At 47.0% G+C, this 20926-nt stretch overlaps 1 protein-coding gene across 1 annotated transcript; it reads left to right on the forward strand.

The window, feature by feature from the left end:
* Positions 1 to 2370: 2370 nt before the first annotated feature.
* EFHC1 (EF-hand domain containing 1) lies at positions 2371 to 19998 on the forward strand. Its single transcript, XM_068409651.1, is given in 11 exon segments — positions 2371 to 2433; positions 7046 to 7267; positions 8591 to 8878; positions 11268 to 11417; positions 12862 to 13054; positions 13369 to 13589; positions 14391 to 14531; positions 15909 to 16122; positions 16748 to 16917; positions 17781 to 17969; positions 19927 to 19998. Coding segments are annotated over 11 exon segments (1923 nt in total).
* The last annotated feature ends 928 nt before the right edge of the window (positions 19999 to 20926 follow it).

The following is a 20926-nucleotide window of genomic DNA, read 5'->3' on the forward strand; positions in this document are numbered from 1 at the left end:
CCTGCTGTGTCTTAAATTCTGCAGCTGTTCCCAGTGATGGCTTATCCTTTATCCTGCAGTTCTTTGCTCTGTTCTGGCTGAAGGTAAGACCTACTCTCAGTCCAAAACAGTTCCTCTTGCTATGAAGTGAAAAGCACTAAACTCATTCCTTAGCAGTATCCTTTCTAACACACCTGTATCAAATATTTGCCCCCTGGGAGCCAACAGATGGGGTGGGAGAAAGGAAAAAAACCCAAGCTTGTATTGCTGCATCAGGGTGCCTGTTGGACAGTTGGACAAATGCGGGACATGATGACAAAGCAGTGTGGAAAGTGGCGTCAGAGGGCAGTCTGATCTCTGAATCCCCCACTCAGTCACTTGACATGTGGATACTCGGGTAGCAAATTTCAGCCTCCTGCCAACAAGCCTGGGCTTCTGAGTGTTTTTTAGGAGACCCATTAGAAGTAGTCCTTGGATCCCTCAGACCACAGATGGAGCATATTGAAACATCTATTCTTCTTGCATGAGGATTCACAGGTTGGACTTTTTTATTGCTGCATATTACAGTAGTGTTTATACACGTAATAGCACAGTCTTTCCTCTAAAATACATAAGCTTTAAATAGATAAGAGATAGGAAATCTAGATAAAGACTTCCTTGTCCCTGTCACAAGTAGAGAGCAGGGATGCAGGAGGCTGAAGAGGCTTGTCTTAACCTTGGCAAGTCGGACTTGCCTGTACAGAAGTTGCCGATGTCAAAGATCATGCTGAATCCAGATGTTCTGAGTTCCTCTCCAATTCCTTATTCCCCATTTCTCCTCTCTCCTGCTTTATGGTCGCTATTGCTAAGAAAGTACCAGCTTCTGCTATGGCTTTCCTTAATTTTCCTTTCTTCACTCCCATCTCCCTTAAAACACCCAGGAGGGTTGTACTGGGACCACAGTCTTCCAATCCTGTCCCTGCTCATATCCAGAGCCCAAGATCCTACTTTGTGACCCTGGACAGATCACCTGGCCTTAGTTCCCCACTTATGCAAGGAGCGGGATAGCAGCATTCCTGCCCCATTGCAAGGGGGAAGGCCACACAGGGACACTCAGCCACACAGCCTTATTAAAAAGTTGCTGTCATGCTTCTAGAGGATGACCCATGGCCCATGGAGACAAGTTTCCTTCTCTGAGGAAGGCCCTGGCCCTTGCTAAGTTCAGGAAACCTGATAAACGGTGCTTGGATATTACAGCAGGAGAAACCAGAGAGCGAGCTTCAGCCCCAGAACGTGCATCTGAGTCAGCAGTCACATCAGCAGCTTGCTGTCTTTCAGATCCAGCTCTTTCAGCCCTGCTTGGCCTTCAATCTATTATTTTCCTTTCTAAGCTCATCAGATTCATTCTTTATCTCCCACCGGCTGGCTTTCTTCTCTCTCCCACACTGTGCTTAGACAGACGGTCTGGATGCATTTCTCTCTGCTTGACTTCTGCTTACGAAACTCTCAAGATAGTGCTGCCTGCCCTTGAATCACAGCCTGGCCTGTCTTGTGTACCGTTGATAAAGAGACCAAGGGAAAGACAGACAAAAAACTCTTTTCTCCGTGGTGATTGCCTTGGCTCTCTTTTCTCTCATCTCTTACGTTTGGGAGCAACTTGTGTGCAACCACCTTTTCCTTGGTGCCCCCCCTGCTTCTACTTTTTGCTGCTTCCTTCAGAAGGAGATAAAAACGGTGTTTAAAAGAGAGAACTATGTCAGTGCGACATATTACAAAACCCACTACTTCACAGCTAAAATACATACTATATACATAATAAACCAGCACAATCACTTCTCCTGTTAAAATGTTTTAAGAAGTCCAGGTGTGGATTTGCCCCTCAACGGCTGCTCCTCTCCCTGGGCACGGCCCTGGGCAGGGACAACACCATTGGGTTTGGAGGCCGAGAGATTTTAACAGCACGGCCATAGCCCAGCTGTAGTGAAGGGGTGAGGGCCCAGCAGAGGCAATACTGAGTTCACGCTGTGGGATGCTGAAAGGCCCCGGCTGGGCGTGAGGGGGAGGAGGAACATGGCGGCGGCCTGTGTCGGAGTAGGCCGAAGCACGCTCAAATCCCTACGAGAACAGGATTAATGCTTTCCACAGCTCCCAGGGCTGCTGCTTTTCCACACTGCGGGGACGAGGGCACCCCGGGCCCTCCCTTCCCAGCGTGCCGGGGGCGGCCCCCGCCCCGCCGCTCGGACAGGCGCCCCCGGCCGCGCTCCCGCCCTCCCGTTGCCACGGCAACGTCCCCCCGCGGCTCACTGCGCAGGCGCGGGGCCCCGCCCGCCTCAGTGCGCATGCGCCTCGGCGGTTGCCGTGGAGACGGCGTCGCCGGGGTCCGGGGAGCGAGCGGGCGCCGCCGCCGCCGCCATGAGCTCGGAGCCGCCGCCGGGCCTGCCCTTTCTCCCGGGCTGCTCCTTCAGGGATCCCACGGTGAGCGCAGCCGTCCGGTGTACCCTGCCTGCCGGGGACCCGCCGCCCCCGTTCCCCCGGGACACCCCCAAGCCCGGCCCGGCCTGGTCTGGCACGGCCCCCCCTGAGATACCCCTGAGAACCGGGCCTCTACACCCCCCGCCTGCTCCAGGGACCGTCAGTGCCCTGCACCCTGTTCGGCTCCCCCAGGGGACCTGATATGCCCTGAAGACACCCCCTAGAAACCTGGTATTCCCTCAGACTCTTAACTCCCCAGGCACTCCCAAACTCACCTAATATCCCCCCAGGGAACAAGTTACCCCCTGAATCCACCCCCAGGGAGCCTGCTGTTGCCTCAGAGCACCCTCTAATTCCCTCAAGAGGCCTAGTACCTCCCAAATTCACCTAATATCCCTGAGGGGACTTGGTGTCCTGTAAACCCATGTCCTGGGAACCTGGGTCCCCTCAAACTCACCAGACACCCTTCAGGGGCCCTGGTACCCTATGAAGTGACCCCCAAGGGACCTGGTGCCCTGTAAACTCACTTGATGTTCCCCAGCAGACTGGACTCTCCCCCAGGGAACTTGGTGTTTCCCAAAGCCAACAAATATCTGCTGAACTCACTTCTGAGGGACCTAAACTCTCTGAACCCACCTGGTATGCCCTGACCCCACCTGCAGCAGACCTGGTACACCATAAATTCTCCCAATGTAATTTAAAGTCTGTTCCCAGGGGACCAGGTATCCCTGAGCCTACACTCCAGGGGACTTGGTACTCTTAATCTTGTCCCCAAGGAACCCATTGCATCTTGCACCCATCTAATGTGCCCTGAAATTGTCCTGATAGCTTTGAAGAGCTAGGTTCCCCCAGCTTCATTTGAGACCCCAAAAGCTTTCTCTATAACTGCAGAACTACTATCTGCAAACTCACCCCATGGAGATCCAGTATCCCTGAATCCATCCAATAGTTCCCCCGACAGTTCATGTGGTACCCCGAGAGAAGGAGTATCCCCATATTCACTTTAGAGTCTTGAAACCTGATTCCCCCAGGGAAACTCCTGTTTCTCTGAACCATCTCCGTTTTCCCAAAGGGATGTGTTCTGAACCTGCTACTCACTCTGATACTGCCCTAAACCAGGACCCTTAAATGCACCTAATGATATCCCCTCAACTGACTTGATATACCCAGGAGAACCAACCCTTTCCAAACCTCAAGCAGTCCTCCACTAGGAATTAATCCTCAAAATCATCCCAATACATCTAGGGAAACAGGTATGTCCTGGATCTACCGACCACCCTTAGAGGGACAGATAGATACACCCTGAAGTCACCAGTCTCCTGGGCAAACACTCCTCTCCTGATACCCCCTCCTCCAAAGCTCTGATACTTCCACAAATGCTCTCCCAGCATCACCTGGAGAACTGAATCCTTGATAGTCCATAGGGAACCGATGGTCTGGAACCTGAGAGAGAACTGGTATCCCTCCACAGAACTGATACCATCACAGCCTCCAGAATCCTGTCAAGGAAGTGAGGCCCTCTCAGCTACTCCTGGATTCCTTGGAAGAAGTAGTGTCATCCTCATCCTCTGCACTTTCATTGATACCTAAATGAGGAAGCAACCTCTCATTTTTCCCCATTCCCAATGGCCCACACGCTGAGGATCTAATAACACCAAATCCTTCCAATATCGTCTTGAGGAAGCAGTACCACAGATGAGAACTGTTTCTCCCTGAGTTCCTTCCAGTACTCTTTCAGAGCAGCTGACAGCTCTGCCCTTCCTTCTCCCTGGGGAACTAATATCTTGAGTCTTGACACCATTGCTCAACTTCAACTCAATGCTACTAATGTCAGTTTGAGAAGCCAACACCCTGACTGCTTCCCTCAGAAGAAATGCTCCCAGACTTCTGTAGGAAACAGATAGACCAGGGCATGCCTTACACTTCCCTGGAGCTTAATAGACTTAAGAACAGGCTCCTCCATTACCATAAGGTTCAGTATTCCGAGTGAGGCCCCTTCTTCCTCCTGCTCCCTCCCAATACATCCAAGTTGCCTGATCATCAGGCGAACAGGGCCCAGGTATGTTCTGGTATTGCAGGATAAGGAACCTTGAGTACTTGCATGTGAACATTTGTCATGGGACATGCTCTACTGCAAAAAAAAAAAAAAGACATACCTTGGGGCAGTACTCCTTGTCCTTGATATTCCCATTGAAAACTGACACCTCCAGAACAAGCACTTCTACGTCTTCCTGATACATCCCCTAGATTGTGCTCTACAAAAGAGAGAACCCCTTACCAATCCAGCCTACCCTTTGGAATATCTTCTCAAGTGATGGTGAGCCCCACTGCAGGTCAGCCCACTCTGCTCTTCTCTTCTTGGTCATGTTAGGTTAATGGTTGGACTGGATGATCTTAAAGGTCTTTTCCAACCAAAATGATTCTATGATTCCATATCACTCACAGACCCTCTTAACTTCCTGGGACACAGACCTCATGCTTATTTGATGTTCCCTGATGTCCATCTTGCCGGTTTATTCTTAAAAACTGGATCTCCTGTGCAGGTCCCTCGACCTTACTTTGTTTTATGGCAAAACTGGCTTTCAGAAGGATTTGGACTATTTTCTTCCCTTTCTCAAAAACCTCTTCTGCTGTGTTGCCCCATACGATGATGTCATCAATGTATTGCAGGTGCTCTGGAGCTTCACTCTGCTCCAGTGCAGTCTGGATCAGTCCATGGCAAGTGGTGGGGCTGTGTTTCCACCCCTGGGGCAGCCATTCCAGCTGTACTGGATGCCCCTCCAAGTGAGTGGACTGGAAGGAACTGAGATAAGGAGTTTACGTTCTGGGTTTTCCCTTTTAACTTTACATTAGTCACCTGATACTGTGAGATGTTATCTGGCATCTGTGCTCACTTGGGAGAGCCTAGCGACTTTGGGAGTCTTACAAATTTATGAGGTGTTTTCTCTAGGCAACTGTGGGCCCTTAAAAGCCTGTGCACTTCTGACAAACACTGGTATTGCCCAATTTAAAGACAAACTTCCTGGTTTTCCTGGAATATTTTTCCCACAGCTTTCCCTTGGTATTTATTTAACAGAAGGAAATGGCAGTTCTGTGGCAGGGCTAATGTTTATAAGACACTCTATTAACATGTCTTCAGTAAGATCTCTTGTTTTCACCTGAACCTGTTTTCCTAACTGCTCTGTCCACAGCATTGCAAGATCCGTAGTACCAGTTTAAAGAGAAAACAGGCAATTATGTGAAATTAAAGTGGGGCCTTGAAGGTATAAATAAGATTAGAGGCTTAACCATGAGGGGTGAGGTAGGGGGTGGAGAAGAAGGGGTTCAGATGCTTGAGGTTGGACTGATTGCAAGTCTGGGTCTGGAAATGGAGCTGAAGCTTGTTCCTTCAGCCCTAGAAATGTGTACAGCTCAGTTTTACTTGGCAAAAGTCGAGGTAAAGTCAGGGATTTTATTATCAGGGACTCACAATTTCTCCTGCTTTCGCTGGAGCATTAAGTGTTGAAAGCCCAGTGGGACCAGCCAGGCACGAGTTATTTCAAATGCTTTCATTTGAGGTGCCAGGTGTGGTGGACTGTACAGCAAGTCGAGTAGCTTGGTGTCACTCAAATCCGATCCTAATCTTCAGTAGTGAAGAACAGGACTGGGCTGACAGAGATCAGGTCCTGTTCACAGCTCTGACATTTTCTTGTTGTGTGTCCTCAAGCAAAGAAGGAACCTTCCTGTGCCATCTGGATAATTATTTAGCTTGGAGAATGGCTCAGTAGCTGGTGTCAGGCAGATAGCAAAGATGGGTGAAAGGCTCCAAGAAGCTCAAAACCAAGATTAAACCAACAAAACAAAAAATAACAGGTGAATCCTACAGCCAACATTATACAGTGCTCACATGGATAGAATTCTTCTCATCAGGCTTCTCATTAATTTGCTATAGGGTCTTACACTGTGGTTAGAACAGAACAGAATATTTCAGTTGGAAGGGACCTACAACCATCATCTAGTCCTGTGTCATCCTTGCATAGACTGTGGACAGAGGTGGTGAAACAACGAATGTGCTTTGGTACGTTTCATAATTGCAGCTCTGCGAGCATGACACACCTTGATTTAGCCCAGCAAAGAAAATCCTGTGCATATCATCCCCAGGAGAGGGTTAACAAAATAAATAGCGACAGAAAACACAGAGGGTGCACAAGGTGTGATAGTCAAGGGAGCACCATGAGGCAACAACAGAGTGAGATCCCATGGTGCTCTGTTCTGCCATAACACAGAGCAGGGAACAAGGAGTTTCTGAGGTAAATACTAGGGCAGATAAAGTGCTGTCACCCCATTCTAGGCACTGAGCACGGTGACAATAGAGAAATTAAGTGATTTAAGCTCTTGAGGAGTCTGTGCCAGTGCTAGGATTTGTGTTCCCTCTCATGCTTTTTTCCTCCAGCCACTTACTGCTTTTCCAGCCTTGATCTAAGTGTAAAATCTGATTGTAAATAACTGCTGCAGGTTATAATAAAATGCTGGGAGGGCTTTCTGATATTATACTCTTTTACTGTTTTTCTGTGCTTTCAGTAGCCATATCTACTAAGTGCATGTAGTATTTTAACAGCTGGTTTTCCTTCCACAGAAAACATCTTTTCATCGGTCCCAGACACTGGGCTACAGAAATGGATTTGCCTTTTTTCGGCTGCCGACAGCGGGGGTCGGCGGGGAGCGACTGTACGTGAATCAGCTTTCTGAAGCTGAATTAGAGGAATTATCCAACAAGAGACCCACGCTGACCTATGGGCCAGCCAAGCAGGCTCCACCTTTGGGCTTCACGCCAGCACACGTGGCTTTTGACAAAAAGGTATAAAGCAGCTTATTCCAGGAATATCGCTGGCCAAGTTCGGAGACATAAACAGTCAGCTCCAGGGTTCATGGGACAGCGTACAGCAGTTTTCAGATGCCATAGCCCTTAGTCAGAGACAGCTGAACCCCAGACTGAAAGAGGCTTTCTTTGCTCGGGAGGAGGATTATAATGTGTAAACGATGTAAGACATTCCCCACAAGTTACGCGAGAGCATTTCCAGCAGGCGCTGGAAAAGAAGTTTGATTAACTCTGAAAAGCTTCAGTTTATGACCGGTGCTCTGTAAACCACAGCCTGGCCTTCTGTGTTTCCAAAACTATATTGAGATTGTAACTGAGCTTAAACTGTAAAAGACAGTCTGCAATGGGGACCCTGTCAGGCTGCTTTGCTGTGGTTTATCTATTTATGCTTGTGTTTGTCACCACAGCATGTTACAGCCTGTGCTGCTCCATTAGTACTTCCTGCATTACATCTTGGTGATCGTACCGGACTAGGAGGTGGCTCTGTGTCTGCTTGGAGCAGTCCTGAGCTGACCCTTGATTTTAAACGTGCCAGTGGCACAGGCTGCAAGCTGGTGAGTGCAGGCGCAGCCACAGACAGAGCGGCCGCTGCAGAGCATGTGAGGCTCCACGGACCTGAGCGTGGGGTTTGCCTGGAAAGGCAGTCTGCAGCCAAGCCTCAGCCCATCTGGGAGACAGTCTGGGGAGCAGATGTGCTGTGTTAATTACTGAGGCTGTGCCTTCAGAGTAATGTAGATGTTGCCGTTTAATCTGTCAGATACTTCTCTGCCCCTTCATTCAAGCCAGAGTAGCAGCAGGAGCCCCCAGTGCTGCTGGGGGAAGTCATGGACCCTTTTGAAGCACTTTTGCTGGCTGGTAGGAACTTGCTGGCTTTATCATCACTAAATTACCTAGGCCTGTGGCTGATGTAGGCTGGGTATGCAAGGCCTGATTGGCCTGCAAAGCTGACAATAGTAAAGAGAGTCACGTATGTCATAAAACTAGACTACTGGCAGTAACCGAGCACCTGGAAGCAGGTGAAATAACATGTGATAAAGGAGGAGTAGGGAAAATGCTGTAGTTTTTACACCTGTCTCACACGTACCAAAATTGTAAAAGGAAGGACTTGATAAAATCCCTCATGATGCCTCTACCATCAGTCACAGATTAGGCTACAGCTGGCTTTGATGATTTGATAGATTACAATCCAGTAATTTTGCACTGCCAGAGCACATTGCAAAGAAATTATTTGTCTTAATAAACTAATCGTGGTGTTCAAATTGTTTCTCTCTTTCTCCCTTTGGGATATTGACCCTTTGGCAGGTTTTGAAGTTTGATGCCTATTTCCAGGAAGAGGTTCCTCTCTCTGCAGTAGAGCGTTACCGAGTCCGCCAAGTGACTATCTATTACTATTTGGAAGATGACAGCATGTCTGTCACAGAGCCTGTTGTGCAGAACTCTGGTATTCCTCAAGGCACACTTCTCAGACGCCACCGGGTACCCAAGAATGAACATGAGGATTATTACCACTGGAAGGATCTGAATCGGGGCATGAACATCACCATGTATGGCAGGACGTACCACATAGTCGACTGTGACGCATTCACACAGGTGTGTTGCTTGTGCCAAGAACACTGACACAGAGAATCGCGGGAATTACAGGTGGCCAGACCTGTTAAGAGTCCAGTAGTCTGCACCTGTAGCTTTCACAATAAGGTTGCTTGCAATCTTTCATTTTGCTTCTTTTGAAGACATCTTTCTTCAGATCAATGGGGAGTTCAAGATACGATATTTGCTGAGGGCATATTAATTGCGGAGTATTTTTGCCCCAGGGCTGCCAGGAGTCCATCCTTTGTCCTCAGGACTTCTCCTTACAGTATAAATGCTAAGTTCATTTCTGTGTGTACAACAGTTTAACTGCTTAGAGTCCAGATGAAACATTGTGCATATGTGAGAGGGAAATTACTGATCCTAACTTTTTTCTGACTTCATACTCCTCTGTTAAGAATAGGGGAAGGGAATGCAGTCAGTAACTCTGCACCCATCTACAGCCAAGCCAGAAGAGCTGTCGTGATCTGTGGGTTGAGAATCGTGGTATGAACTGACCTTTCTAAGAGAGCTTACTCATTGCCTGCTTTTCTATTTCTGGCTGTTTCTGTACCAGTTAATGAAATAATAACAATCCAATAACAAATAATAAAAAATACCAGTATAATGGTATCCTGTTAGATTGTCCCCAGTATAATCTCAGCCCTAGTCAACTACTATTCTTCCAAGCAATTCCCAGGAGCACTCCAGGAATTAGAATGCTCCAGGGACCATTCCCAATAGGTGAGTTACGTGCAGCCAACCTGTCCTGGAGGCTGAGAGAGTTTAGATGCAGGCTGTTACTTGCCAGTTGGCCTCAGTGCCCAGGAATGTTCCCAAGCATGTATAATATATTGGTATATATGTGGCTGTTAAGAACATGTGGGGCCAGCTCTGCTGGAACTGGATGACTGTTAAAGTCAGTTGACATCTGGAGTATTGTGTCCAGTTCTGGGCCCCTCAGTTCAAGAAGGACAGGGAACTGCTAGAGAGAGTCCGGTGCAGAGCCACGAAGATGATTAAGGGAGTGGAACATCTCCCTTATGAGGAGAGGCTGAGGGAGCTGGGTCTCTTTAGCTTAGAGAAGAGGAGACTGAGGGGTGACCTCATGAATGTTTATAAATATGTAAAGGGCAAGTGTCATGAGGATGGAGCCAGGCTCTTCTCAGTGACATCCCTTGACAGGACAATGGGCAATGGGTGCAAGCTGGAACACAGGAGGTTCCACATAAATATGAGGAAAAACTTCTTTACGGTGAGGGTGACCGAACACTGGCACAGGCTGCCCAGAGAGGTTGTGGAGTCTCCTTCTCTGGAGACATTCAAAACCCGCCTGGACGCGTTCCTGTGTGGTATGATCTAGGTAATCCTGCTCCGGCAGGGGGATTGGACTAGATGATCTTTTGAGGTCCCTTCCAATCCCTAACATTCTGTGATTCTGTGATTCTGTGACATGGAATGAAGAGTTGGTTCTCATGTTAATATTGGTTGGTTGATGGAAAACATGAAATGAGCTATGTGGGTCTACATCTCAAGGCCACTAGTCTATTTATCATTAACTGGCATCCTCCAGACCAGAAAATAGTGAGTCTGGAAGGGTGAACCTGCCTTGTGGGTCTTCGGGGTGATGTCACATGCCTGTTGGAGATGTTTGCAGAGGTGCTTCCTGGGCTGAATATTTTCATGGGCCACTTCCCAAGGCCAAAAAGGGAAGAAGTCCATTGACTTCAGAGGTTGTTTTGGATGAATGATGTGAGTACAGAAGTAGTACCCTCGAGTTTGTTGATGCATCCGAGGTAAGCAGAAAATCTCTTTCTAAACAAACTGATTGTCCTCTTTCTGTGGGAAAAGTGCTCCTCCTGAAAGACAAACTGAAGCTGCCACTCTGGCCCAGATCCTTGTGGCCTGAAGCACCTTGGTGGGCCTAGTATGGGTAGCGCTAACTTCCACTGTCTGACACATTGGGGAGCCCTTGGTCTCTTGCAAATTCAGACTGACTACATCCACGGTTATGCACTAATTTAATCTTTTTTGTTTATATAAAAGAGACCAACTCACAGTTATCCTCCATTTAAAGCCCTAAGGCCAAGGAAAACTGTGCTCAGGTAAAATCTGAGTTAGGATGCTGAGGACAGGACTGCTCTAAGTAATTAAAGGGTGGTGTCAGGGCAATGGTTGGACTCGATGATCCCAGAGGTCTCTTCCAACCGGATTGATTCTGTGATTCTGTGATCTTGGTCATCTTCTATTGTCTTTGCTATTGCAGTAGAACTGATACTCCTGCAGCCTGGGGGTCTGTGAGGAAGGAACTTGCACTGTTTTGACAACATTCATCTCAGCCCTTCTGTAATCTCTAGTTGCATCTTACCTTCAGAACTCACATCAGCATTAACACCTCAGATGACCTTCCTAGATGTTCCTGGAGAGCCAAGGAGTCGAAGTGAACCCTCCAGAGAAAATGATTTCTGATCCTTACACAGAAATGCGTCGGATGCCTCCGCACAAGTACATCACACCGTCAGATTTCGACCAGTTCAAACAGTTTCTGACTTACGACAAGCAGGTGAGAGAGCTCGTAGTGATTACCCACATTACAGACTATATGTGTTATTGAAATCTGGGTTTTGTGAGTGTCTACAACCTTAGTCATTCTAAAAAATCTCAGTCCACTGAACAGACTCCTGTTTTGCTCCTTTCTTGGCTTTAGTAAGAAACAAAATCTTTTGTCTTTTTACTGGGCTTTGTGCCTTGTGAACAGCTTCTCTTTGAATTGCAGAGCCTATGCTCTAGATCCTCCATCTCTCTCTAGCTTTCTGTTGGGGTGAGATAAGCCACCTGCCTTGGGAAGTTGGCAGATAGGGCCAGATGCAGTTCTAATACGAATGGGCATGCTGCATCCACTCCTCTATTCCCCAAAACACAGATGCCAGGTGCCAGAGTGGACAATCATCTCAGACAAACACAAATGCCACTTGCTCTGACTGAATTCTCCCTGTGCACACAGTTGACTTAACGTTCTCCTCCCTACTCCTTCTTCTTTTCATCTAGCAACAATGTAAGAAACCCTACAGACTACATCTATACTAGAAAATAAAACAGGGCCAGGACATGACCTGAGTTCTGCATATTATCCCTGGCCAGCTATCAATCAAACAGCTCCTGGCCATCAGCTAGGTGTTAGGACAGGCCAGGACCATATCCAGTTGCCATGTTGGATATGGTCACCCTGTTTAGAGAGGAGCAGACAGTTTTGCTGTGTGGATGCAAGCTGGGCCATGCCTGCCATTTTACTGCCAGTTTAACCTTAGTGCCTCAAGCCTGTGCTGGGCCACCTCTGCCTGCAATGGCTATTGGGCTGCCTGTTTAGGAGCTGTACCTTGGGGAGCTCTTGAGCATTGCAGTGTGAGGAGTTTGATTTCTGTGGCATTAAAAGATGATATTTCCACTAGGCAGAAATAAGATGATGTCCGCAGCGAATGCAGCCTCCTCAGGGCTTCTGAGTGCATTCCTCTCTGCCTTCCTCAGCATGAGAGTGGTAAAGAATGGGCCATGAAACCTCTAAGATGTTTAAGAATCAAAACAAGATTCTGGCTTGCTGTGTTAAGTTTCATTATAAAAATCACTTCCCTTACAACCACTTCCCTACTCATTCCTGAGCAATTATTTTCAGCTTTTTAATCATTCCTCCCCCCGGCTACATTTTTCCTCATGCTTCCTTAACTAAATTTCTTGACTTAGCATAAACTGTTCTTTCTCACTTGCTGCTTTCAAGGTGACCCAGGCCTGTCCAATTCCCCAGGGACCTGCTGCCATTCCCAGTGCTGCCTCAGCAGCCCTTTCACCCCAGTGCCCACACTACAAGGGCTTGGCTCTTCTGTACCTGGCAGAGAAGATGATTGCTGAGATGCCTCCAATCACCCAACCCATTTCAACCCACTTCATGTGGACAAAGCATTAGTAATTCTAATCCATGGTTGTTTTCTAAGGCTCTTTTTCCTCCACCCTAGGTCCTTCGCTTCTACGCCATGTGGGATGACACTAACAGCATGTTTGGTGAGAATCGGCCGTATATCATCCATTACTACTTGGCAGATGACACAGTGGAGGTTCAGGAAGTCTACAAGCAAAATGATGGTAGAGACCCGTTCCCAATACTGATAAAACGCCAACGCTTGCCCAAAACCTTAGTGGACAAGACAAGTAAGTTTAGATTGGCCAGCCCATCTGCCTGTGCTAAAGTGCCTTGGTGGGTAGACACGTATGTGGTGGCTGTGTCAGAGGTACACCAAGTCTGGAGAATTTTTGCTGAGAGCACTCCGAGTGTCATTGTTTTTTGGTCAAAGAAAAGTTCTTTAAATGGTAACTAAATTCTGTATCTTTTGGGAAACAGTGGCAGGACAGCAGTACCAACAGTTCCCTGGAGCTATTTATACAGGTTGCTTTTGTATCCCTTTTCACTAGGAAACATTAACATCTACCTGATTTATTTTTTCCTTTTGCTCCCTTGTCCTTAGTGACCTTCCCAAGCTGTGTGCTGGAGATCTCTGATCAGGAGGTACTTGAGTGGTACACAGCTAAAGATTTTGCTGTTGGCAAATCTACCACCCTCCTTGGACGCACTTTCTTCATCTATGATTGCGATGAGTTCACGCGAAACTTCTATCGTGACAAATTTGGCATCAAAGACTTCCAGCCCGTGGAAGTAAAGAAGAAACAACTTGAGGAAGTTCCACGGGTACTGCAAACAGTTTCTCAAAGGGAAGGAGGGAAGGAAGCAGTTGGTATAAGCTCCCATAGTAAAGTATAGTTCCAGCTTAGTAAGAACCTATAGTAAACAAGTTCAGCTTAAGGAAAAGAGAAAGTAATGTGAAAAAGACAAGGCAGGAATGGTCATAATCAGTACAGAAATGAAAGTCCTCTGAAACTGTTCATTTCTAATACTGTAAAGGACAAAGCACTTGCTAATAGTGATAGAACTCTGGTTATGTCTATACTAGAAAATTAAACAGTGTCAGGGTTTGTTTTTGGCTGGGAAGCCAACTGGCACAGTTTGGCAGCACTCATACTACTAAACTCTCCCTCACCCTCCAGAACAGGGTTGCTAAGTCCAAACTGCCAACTGGGGATGGTCACAGTCCTTGTTACCTGCCAAACTGAGCCTAGGAATGGTTTGGAGTGCTAGCTGGCCTCGACCACAGACATGATGGGGAATAGGATAATAGGGTAACCATATAGATGATGGAGTTCCTGTGCACAGGAAGGGTTAGTTATTAGTATAGACATAGTCTCTTTATTTGGAGAAATTACCTGTCTTTCTGACTTTCAGATTTCCTTAATTCTCTTAAATATTTCTATAACTAAGGGGTCCAACACATGGCCAGGCTAGTAGCATCTCTACTGGGCAGGACGTCACAGCTGTTGCTACCTGGTGACGGAAGATTTCTTTCCAAATAGATGGTTTCTGATAAGCTATCTTGCAAACATTGTCTTGTTCTTAGTTTCAGCTCTTTCTACTTTATATCTCCTCTGGATGCAGGTAATTCCTCCCTATAATGGTTTTGGCATCCTCGAAGACTCCCTTCAGAACTGCTTTTCTCTGCTTCCAAAGCCTCCCCGCAAAGATATAATTAAGATGCTAGAGAATGACCACAAGGTGCTGCGATACCAGCTGGCCCTGGTAAGTGCTTTTCTTGATGGTATAGTGCCAGCTTATGTTGTAGAGGCAGAAGGATGAGAGGAACAGCCTGCTCAGACAAGGCTGTTAGCAAATTCTCCTCTCTACTGCTGGGAAAAGAGAGTTCTCCAAGCCAACACAAGTGCCCCTCAGGGGATGCCGTTGGGTTATTGTGTACTTGCTGTGACAATTAGTAGCACGCAAAGGTAGAAAAAAAAAAAAAAAACAAAAAACGGCCAGAAAGTACAAACCAGACATGCTACAAAACCACAGCCATTTATGGAAAAACTCCCACTGACATCAGCACGTGACAGATGGCCCTAACTGAAACAGCATTGCAGCTGGGCACTGTGCCTCTGCCTGCCCTCAGCCGCTGCCACAGGCGTGAGCTTGCTGCCTCTCTGCTGCTGGCTCCCAGCACCTGCCCTTCTCCAGGCTAGTCCTGAAGGCAGCAGCCAGCAAGGGGCTGTGCTAGCTGTGCAGCCAAGTGCCAGCGCAGAAGCCGAGGAGTCTACAGGGACGGTGCTTTCCACCCAGGACAGCAGCATTCAGACCCTGGCCTTTGTGCCAGCTTTACAGTTGGTTTATGCAAGGAGCCTCTGGCACGTCCAGCAGCAGCAATGGCATTTCCTGTGCTGCCTGGTGCCTGCCCTCTCCAAACACTCAGAGTGAATAAGGGATGATTTCTTTTCCCTATTGTGCAGGAGTGTGACCTAAAGGTCACAGCTGACGAGTTTAGATGCACTTAATTTTAAACTAAGCAAGTAAACCTACTGGTGTGTCAGGGGAGTGTCTTCCTGTGACTAAGAGCTGGAAGCAGCACCAGCCTCTCTCAGGCACTCACTATAGTGAAAAATATATCTTTAATACTGAATTTTACAGCCAGTCTCTCTCTGTGATGAATCATTCCATATAGAATATCATTTTCTCTTGGATTACTCAGTCTGTGGAAACACTGAATATACTTGGTCACTGCAGATTCTGCTTCTCTAGTCTGCCTAGAGCAAGTAACCTTTGAAATTCAGATACTTAATGCTGTCTAGGGCTCTGTTATGCTATGTCAGCATATCTGTAGCTTTTGGCCTACACCAAGTGCTTTGTTTAGTCAGCTATAAAAAAAAAAGCTATGAACTTAAACACATCTCTGGAGGTGTTTAAGAAAAGACTGGACATGGCACTTAGTGCCATGGTCTAGTTGACAGGGTGGTGTCAGGGCAATGGTTGGACTCAATGATCCCAGAGGGCTCTTCCAACCTGGTTGATTCTGTGATTCTGTGAACTCTGGGTGCTTATGAGCGGGTTACTAGGTACTCCTAAGCACCCCAGGAAAGAAAAACCTGGTTCAAATGTTCTTTTCCAAAGCCACTACCTTTCCTCTAGGAATCACCAAACCCCGAGGACAGAAAGCGTCGTTTCATCCTCTCTTATTTCCTCTCCAATGACATGATCAGCATCTATGAACCCCCAGTCCGTAACTCTGGCATCACTGGAGGCAAATACTTAGGAAAGACCAGAGTTGCCAAACCAGGCTCTACTACAGAGAATGCCACGTACTATGAGCCCTCTGACCTCACCATCGGTTCTACAATTGAAGGTAAAATCCAGCCTGGATTGATAATACCCTCTGAGCATTGGTTTTCAGTGCCTGCTCTGAAATGTCATTTATCCCATGATGGTGCATATACCTTTCTTCTCTTGAAAGGTCTGTTCCTTCTGGCTCTCATCACATCTGAGTTTCTAAATCACCAGGTGGTGTACATTGGTATAACTCTGCTACTGTCAACGTTTGGACCTTTGACATAATTAGGAATAGAGCTACGTTCTCCATAGTATATGTTCAGTTTACATTTTGGGACCTGCCAGGATTCTCAGGGTTAATACGCCAGATGTCTCCCAGTAGCAAAGGCCTATCCTGTAAGGAAAATCTATCCTGTAAGGAAAATAAATGTAATACTGAAATATTAGAAACACACCAGTGCTAATGGGAGGAGTTGTAGGTACAAGCATGGGACCTTTGCTCTCAGCAGCTGCTTTTCTGGCAGCAAAACTCCCTTTGAGTCAGTGAAACTATTCTCACCTTGAGAACTGAAACAAATGGCAGAACTCGCTCAAACCTGAGCCAGCCACAAGAGAGAAACCATGCTCTCTCCTGGATGATGAAGTGACTTACCCATGCTGACAGGCAAGTAACACTGCTTTCTTTAATGCCTCTTCCCCAGTGTTTGGCCACAGGTTTGTTATCACTGACGCTGATGAATATGTGCTTAATTATATGGAGAGCAATGCCGAGAGTTTCCCTGTGGCAACACTGCAGTCCCTGAGGAATCATTTTCACTCACGGCAGGTGGTAAAGGAGACTGCCAACAGGTAGGCTTCAAAGGATGGCGTCGTGGAGCTAACTAAGACTCAGGATTGACAGCTAAGGGCATTTCCAGCAGCCTCCCTGTGCTCCAGCCTGCTGTCTAATGGCTGCTCAGCTGATTATTCAGCTCCAAGAGCCTGTGTCTGGACACATACAGAGAGGGTCATGTATGTACAGTATAATGTCGGGGCTGCTGCTGACCCAAAAACCTTGTGGGGTAGGTCTGGTTTAGCAGCAGAGATAGATACTTTCAGCTGAAAGGACACAGTCATCTTTCCCCAAAAGACAGCAGTTAACTGTAACAGATGCTGCTAACAATATCTGCATGAGCCACTGGGTAGTTGCAGGCTCAGCGGAGGGTTGGTGGAGTCTTTTTTTCATTTGCTCTGGCTGTGCTTATCAGCCCATCAGAGCCTAGACCACATCCTCTTTTTTAGCTGTCTGGACCCATTCTGGGTGACCCAGTAACAACCCTATTACCTCACAAGACACTTTGGAGTCAGTTAGTATCATGGTAGTTCAGGGCCTCTGGTTGAAATTAGAGTTGCATACAGTTCCTGGGACTGCATGGAGCACACAAGGGAATGCTCCTTGTCCCAGAGCACTTGCAGACAAAAGGTGCATGGGGGAAATGTCCTGCAAAGGGAAAATAGTTTACCTAATGCTCCAAGGTCAAGACTGAACTTCATCTCCCAATCCAAGCTGAGCTGAGCTTGCCATGAAAACCCAGCACCCCAGAAGCCTGCTGTCTACTCAGAAATGCAGTCTGGCCAGCCATGGTGAGCAGCCAGCACGCAAGGGTCACAGTAAAGCTGCCAGAAGTAGCTTTTACATGAAGTCGTGTTCCTCCTTTCTTCTACAGTGACATCGCCATGCCTGGGACCAGCAAGCAGGAACTGGATGAATTAATTGTGCAGGTTCAGGAAGAGCTGAAGTTCTATAAGCACTTGAACAACAAGAACATTCGGGAGGCGTTTCTTCAGTGTGACAAGGAGGGCTCTGGCACCCTGGACAAAGCAACATTTTTAGCCCTTTGTGACAGCTTGAGTGTGCCGACCAATATTATTCTGCTTAACAAGGTCAGAAGGAAGGGGTGCTGTGCACATTGAATTCCTCTCCTATAGTTCTTCAAAAGACGTCTTCTACAAACCTGCCCTAGTCAGGCAAGACCAACAGCTGCTCTACCCTACAAAGGGGAACAGCTTCAAGAAAAGGGCAAGAGAGTCCTGATTCAGAAGGACCTCTGAGCTGTTAGACTGAGCCTGTCTCAAAGGAGGAGATAATAATTGCTCTCCTCTAAGTAAAGGGAAGAAATGTTACCCAGGTTGCCCCCGAGATGAGCAGCCTAATGTTTGGCTGCACTGTTGTGTGAAGCCTGAAAATGCCTGCTGGCTCAGGTCTGAGATGAGCAGAAGAGGTTGTGTATCATGACAGAGATCAGGCACAGGCTACTGCAGAGCTACTGAGTGTCTGTCATGACTTAAGCACAGCTGGGCTTGAGTAGAGATGACACTGGGGTGTTTGGGGAATCAGCCTTAGGAAAGCTTAGATGCATTCTGGATTTAACAGCAACTGAATTGAAGATTTGAGAACTAAGTATTGTACCAAAGGAAAAAAAATAAAGAAATTAGAATCATAACCACTTGGTTAACACAACTAAAACGTGGGCTTGCTGGACACTGTGAGCACCAGCATGTGGAGATCACAGTCTGCGTAGCAGAAAATGTGAGGGAAACTGAAGAGAAAAATTCATGCAGTGAGGATGGAGGATCCTTTCAGGAATATGGCTGGCAAAGATGCTTTCTTAGCATAATGTGATATGCAGTAGATTAGTGGCCAATAAAGGCAGATTCGGAGTTTAAAGAAATCTAGAAACCAGTGGGAGTATTTCCCTTGCTAAAAAAAAAAACAAAACAAAACATTTTCTAAACCAGCCAACTGTGAGCATCATAGCGTGGTTAGAAAGGTGCATAGGCAGGATATTTATGTCTCTGAATGTTCACTGAATAAAGGCCTTTGACCAGCGCCCAGGGCTTATGCTGTAGTAGAGTTCATAGGAGACCACTCTGCCCTGAGGAATTTACAATGTGGTGACAGTCCTTCCTGCTCCCACTCCGAGAATGGCAGATGAAGTGACGTGCCCAAGAGCATGTGGGCAACCTGTGACTATTGCAGCTGAACCCCCATGTTTGAATCCCCATCTAGGACCTAAACACTAAAAGCATGCCTCTTCTCTCTTGAAATCTTAACACTAGTGTGCTCAGAGCCCTCAGAAGTGTGGCAGTGCTATAAATTAACCATATGGCAGACAGTTAACTACTGTCTGGATTGAGAGGAGCACAGCTGTCAGTCACACAAGGGCAGCCCTAGTAAATCTGTCTCTAGGCGACAAGGGGAAGGAGAATCCTTTCAAGGAACTCTGATATTAGACCTTTTCCATCTCCCTGGGTGTCAGAAGGAGATTAGTTATGCAATTAAAGTAACAAAAGCCCTCTTTCTTCCCCTTAAGCACACAAAGGCGATGGCTCTGTAACACAATGCAGGGTCAGGCACGGATACCAGAACTGGCTCATTAGTAGGGCTGTCACTGAGCTCAATTATCTGTGCCTCCGCTTTATGCCATGTGCACACACCGAAGTGACACCACTGAACAGTAACTGTTCAGATATGCTGCCCCCATCCCACTTTTGGCAGGGGTTTCTGTGGGGGTTCTGAAAGATTTGGCGTGGCCTATGTCAGTCTGGGGCCATGCTTTATTTTTTTATGGATCTGTTGCCACTGTGGTGATACTCAGAAGGCAATCAGGATTGAACTCAAACACTTTAGTTCTTCTCCTTGCATAGATTAGTGTCACCTATAAGCATTCAAGGTTCCCTCTGATTCAGGACTACTGAGGTGGTAGGCTCTTCCACACAGGGGAATAAGGTCTTCTGCTCTGTCACACAAGGAGTACTTCTGGGCACTGTCCCCTAAAATTAATATTTGTAGCTTCTTCCAACTCTTTATGGTCTGTGTTTGTTTTTTTTTTTTCCCCAGCTGATTGACCTATGCTCTTCTGGAGAAGAAAATATAAACTACCATGACTTCCTCAGAGCCTTCCCCTCGTGATCTTCTCCAAGAAGCTGAAGCATAAGACCAGCAAAAAAATTCTTAGCTGAGTTGACTTTAAGACATTGTACCTCAAAAAGGATGCTCTAGTCTTCACCTTTGCTTCACTTGCTCTCTCCCTCCCCTCCTCACCACAGCCAGCTTATTCCACCCTCACTTTGCTAACTTGTTTTCCTTCCTAACCTCTCCCTGCCCTTTTTGCTACCACCAAACTCAACCTCACAACTGCTGGATATTGAAATGCAACTCACAGGAGAACCAAAGCCAGGTTCTCCTGTTGAGCTCTCAACTTTTTAATGCAGTACAGCAAGGCTTGCTAGAGCTAAAGCTCCCTAAAGCCTGGACTGATAACCACTCTAGATTTCTCTTACAGAGTCAAAAGGGGCCTTTCACCTTCAAGCAGCAAAGACTGCCAGTTTAAGTTGTTATTTGCATTGCAAGAGAATCTAAGAGCCCTGCCATGGACCACAATAAACTCATGCTTGCTAGTCTAATGTAAGCAAGTCACGCATGGCTGCTATAAAAGTGTTAATAAATCTGCTTTAAATATAAGTACCTCAATGGCTGGAATAGCTAAGGATTAAAGTGAGGGGGAAAAACCCCACAAAACTGTGATTCTGGGTTTACTTGACATGGAGTGGTGAGTTTAGCTCTACATAGCTATGGAGATAGCAGGCGTCTGTACACAAAGCTGCTGACAGCGTTGCATTTTTTATCACAGGGTTGGGAGAATGGTTTTAGGACTGAGATACTATCTAAACCCATCTTATGCAACCTGTCATCTTACCAGACAGGTCCAATGAAAAGGGAAAAGTAGCTGTTGGCATAGCAATAGTTATGACACTTGTGCTCTGCTTAGAGTCACGTTGCTCATCTCTCCATGAAGGTAAACGTGGCAGGGACCTCCTCACCCCAAATGACACCTGCC

This window comes from Nyctibius grandis, chromosome 1, assembly GCF_013368605.1.
Source record: "Nyctibius grandis isolate bNycGra1 chromosome 1, bNycGra1.pri, whole genome shotgun sequence".
NCBI classification, from domain to species: domain Eukaryota; kingdom Metazoa; phylum Chordata; class Aves; order Nyctibiiformes; family Nyctibiidae; genus Nyctibius; species Nyctibius grandis.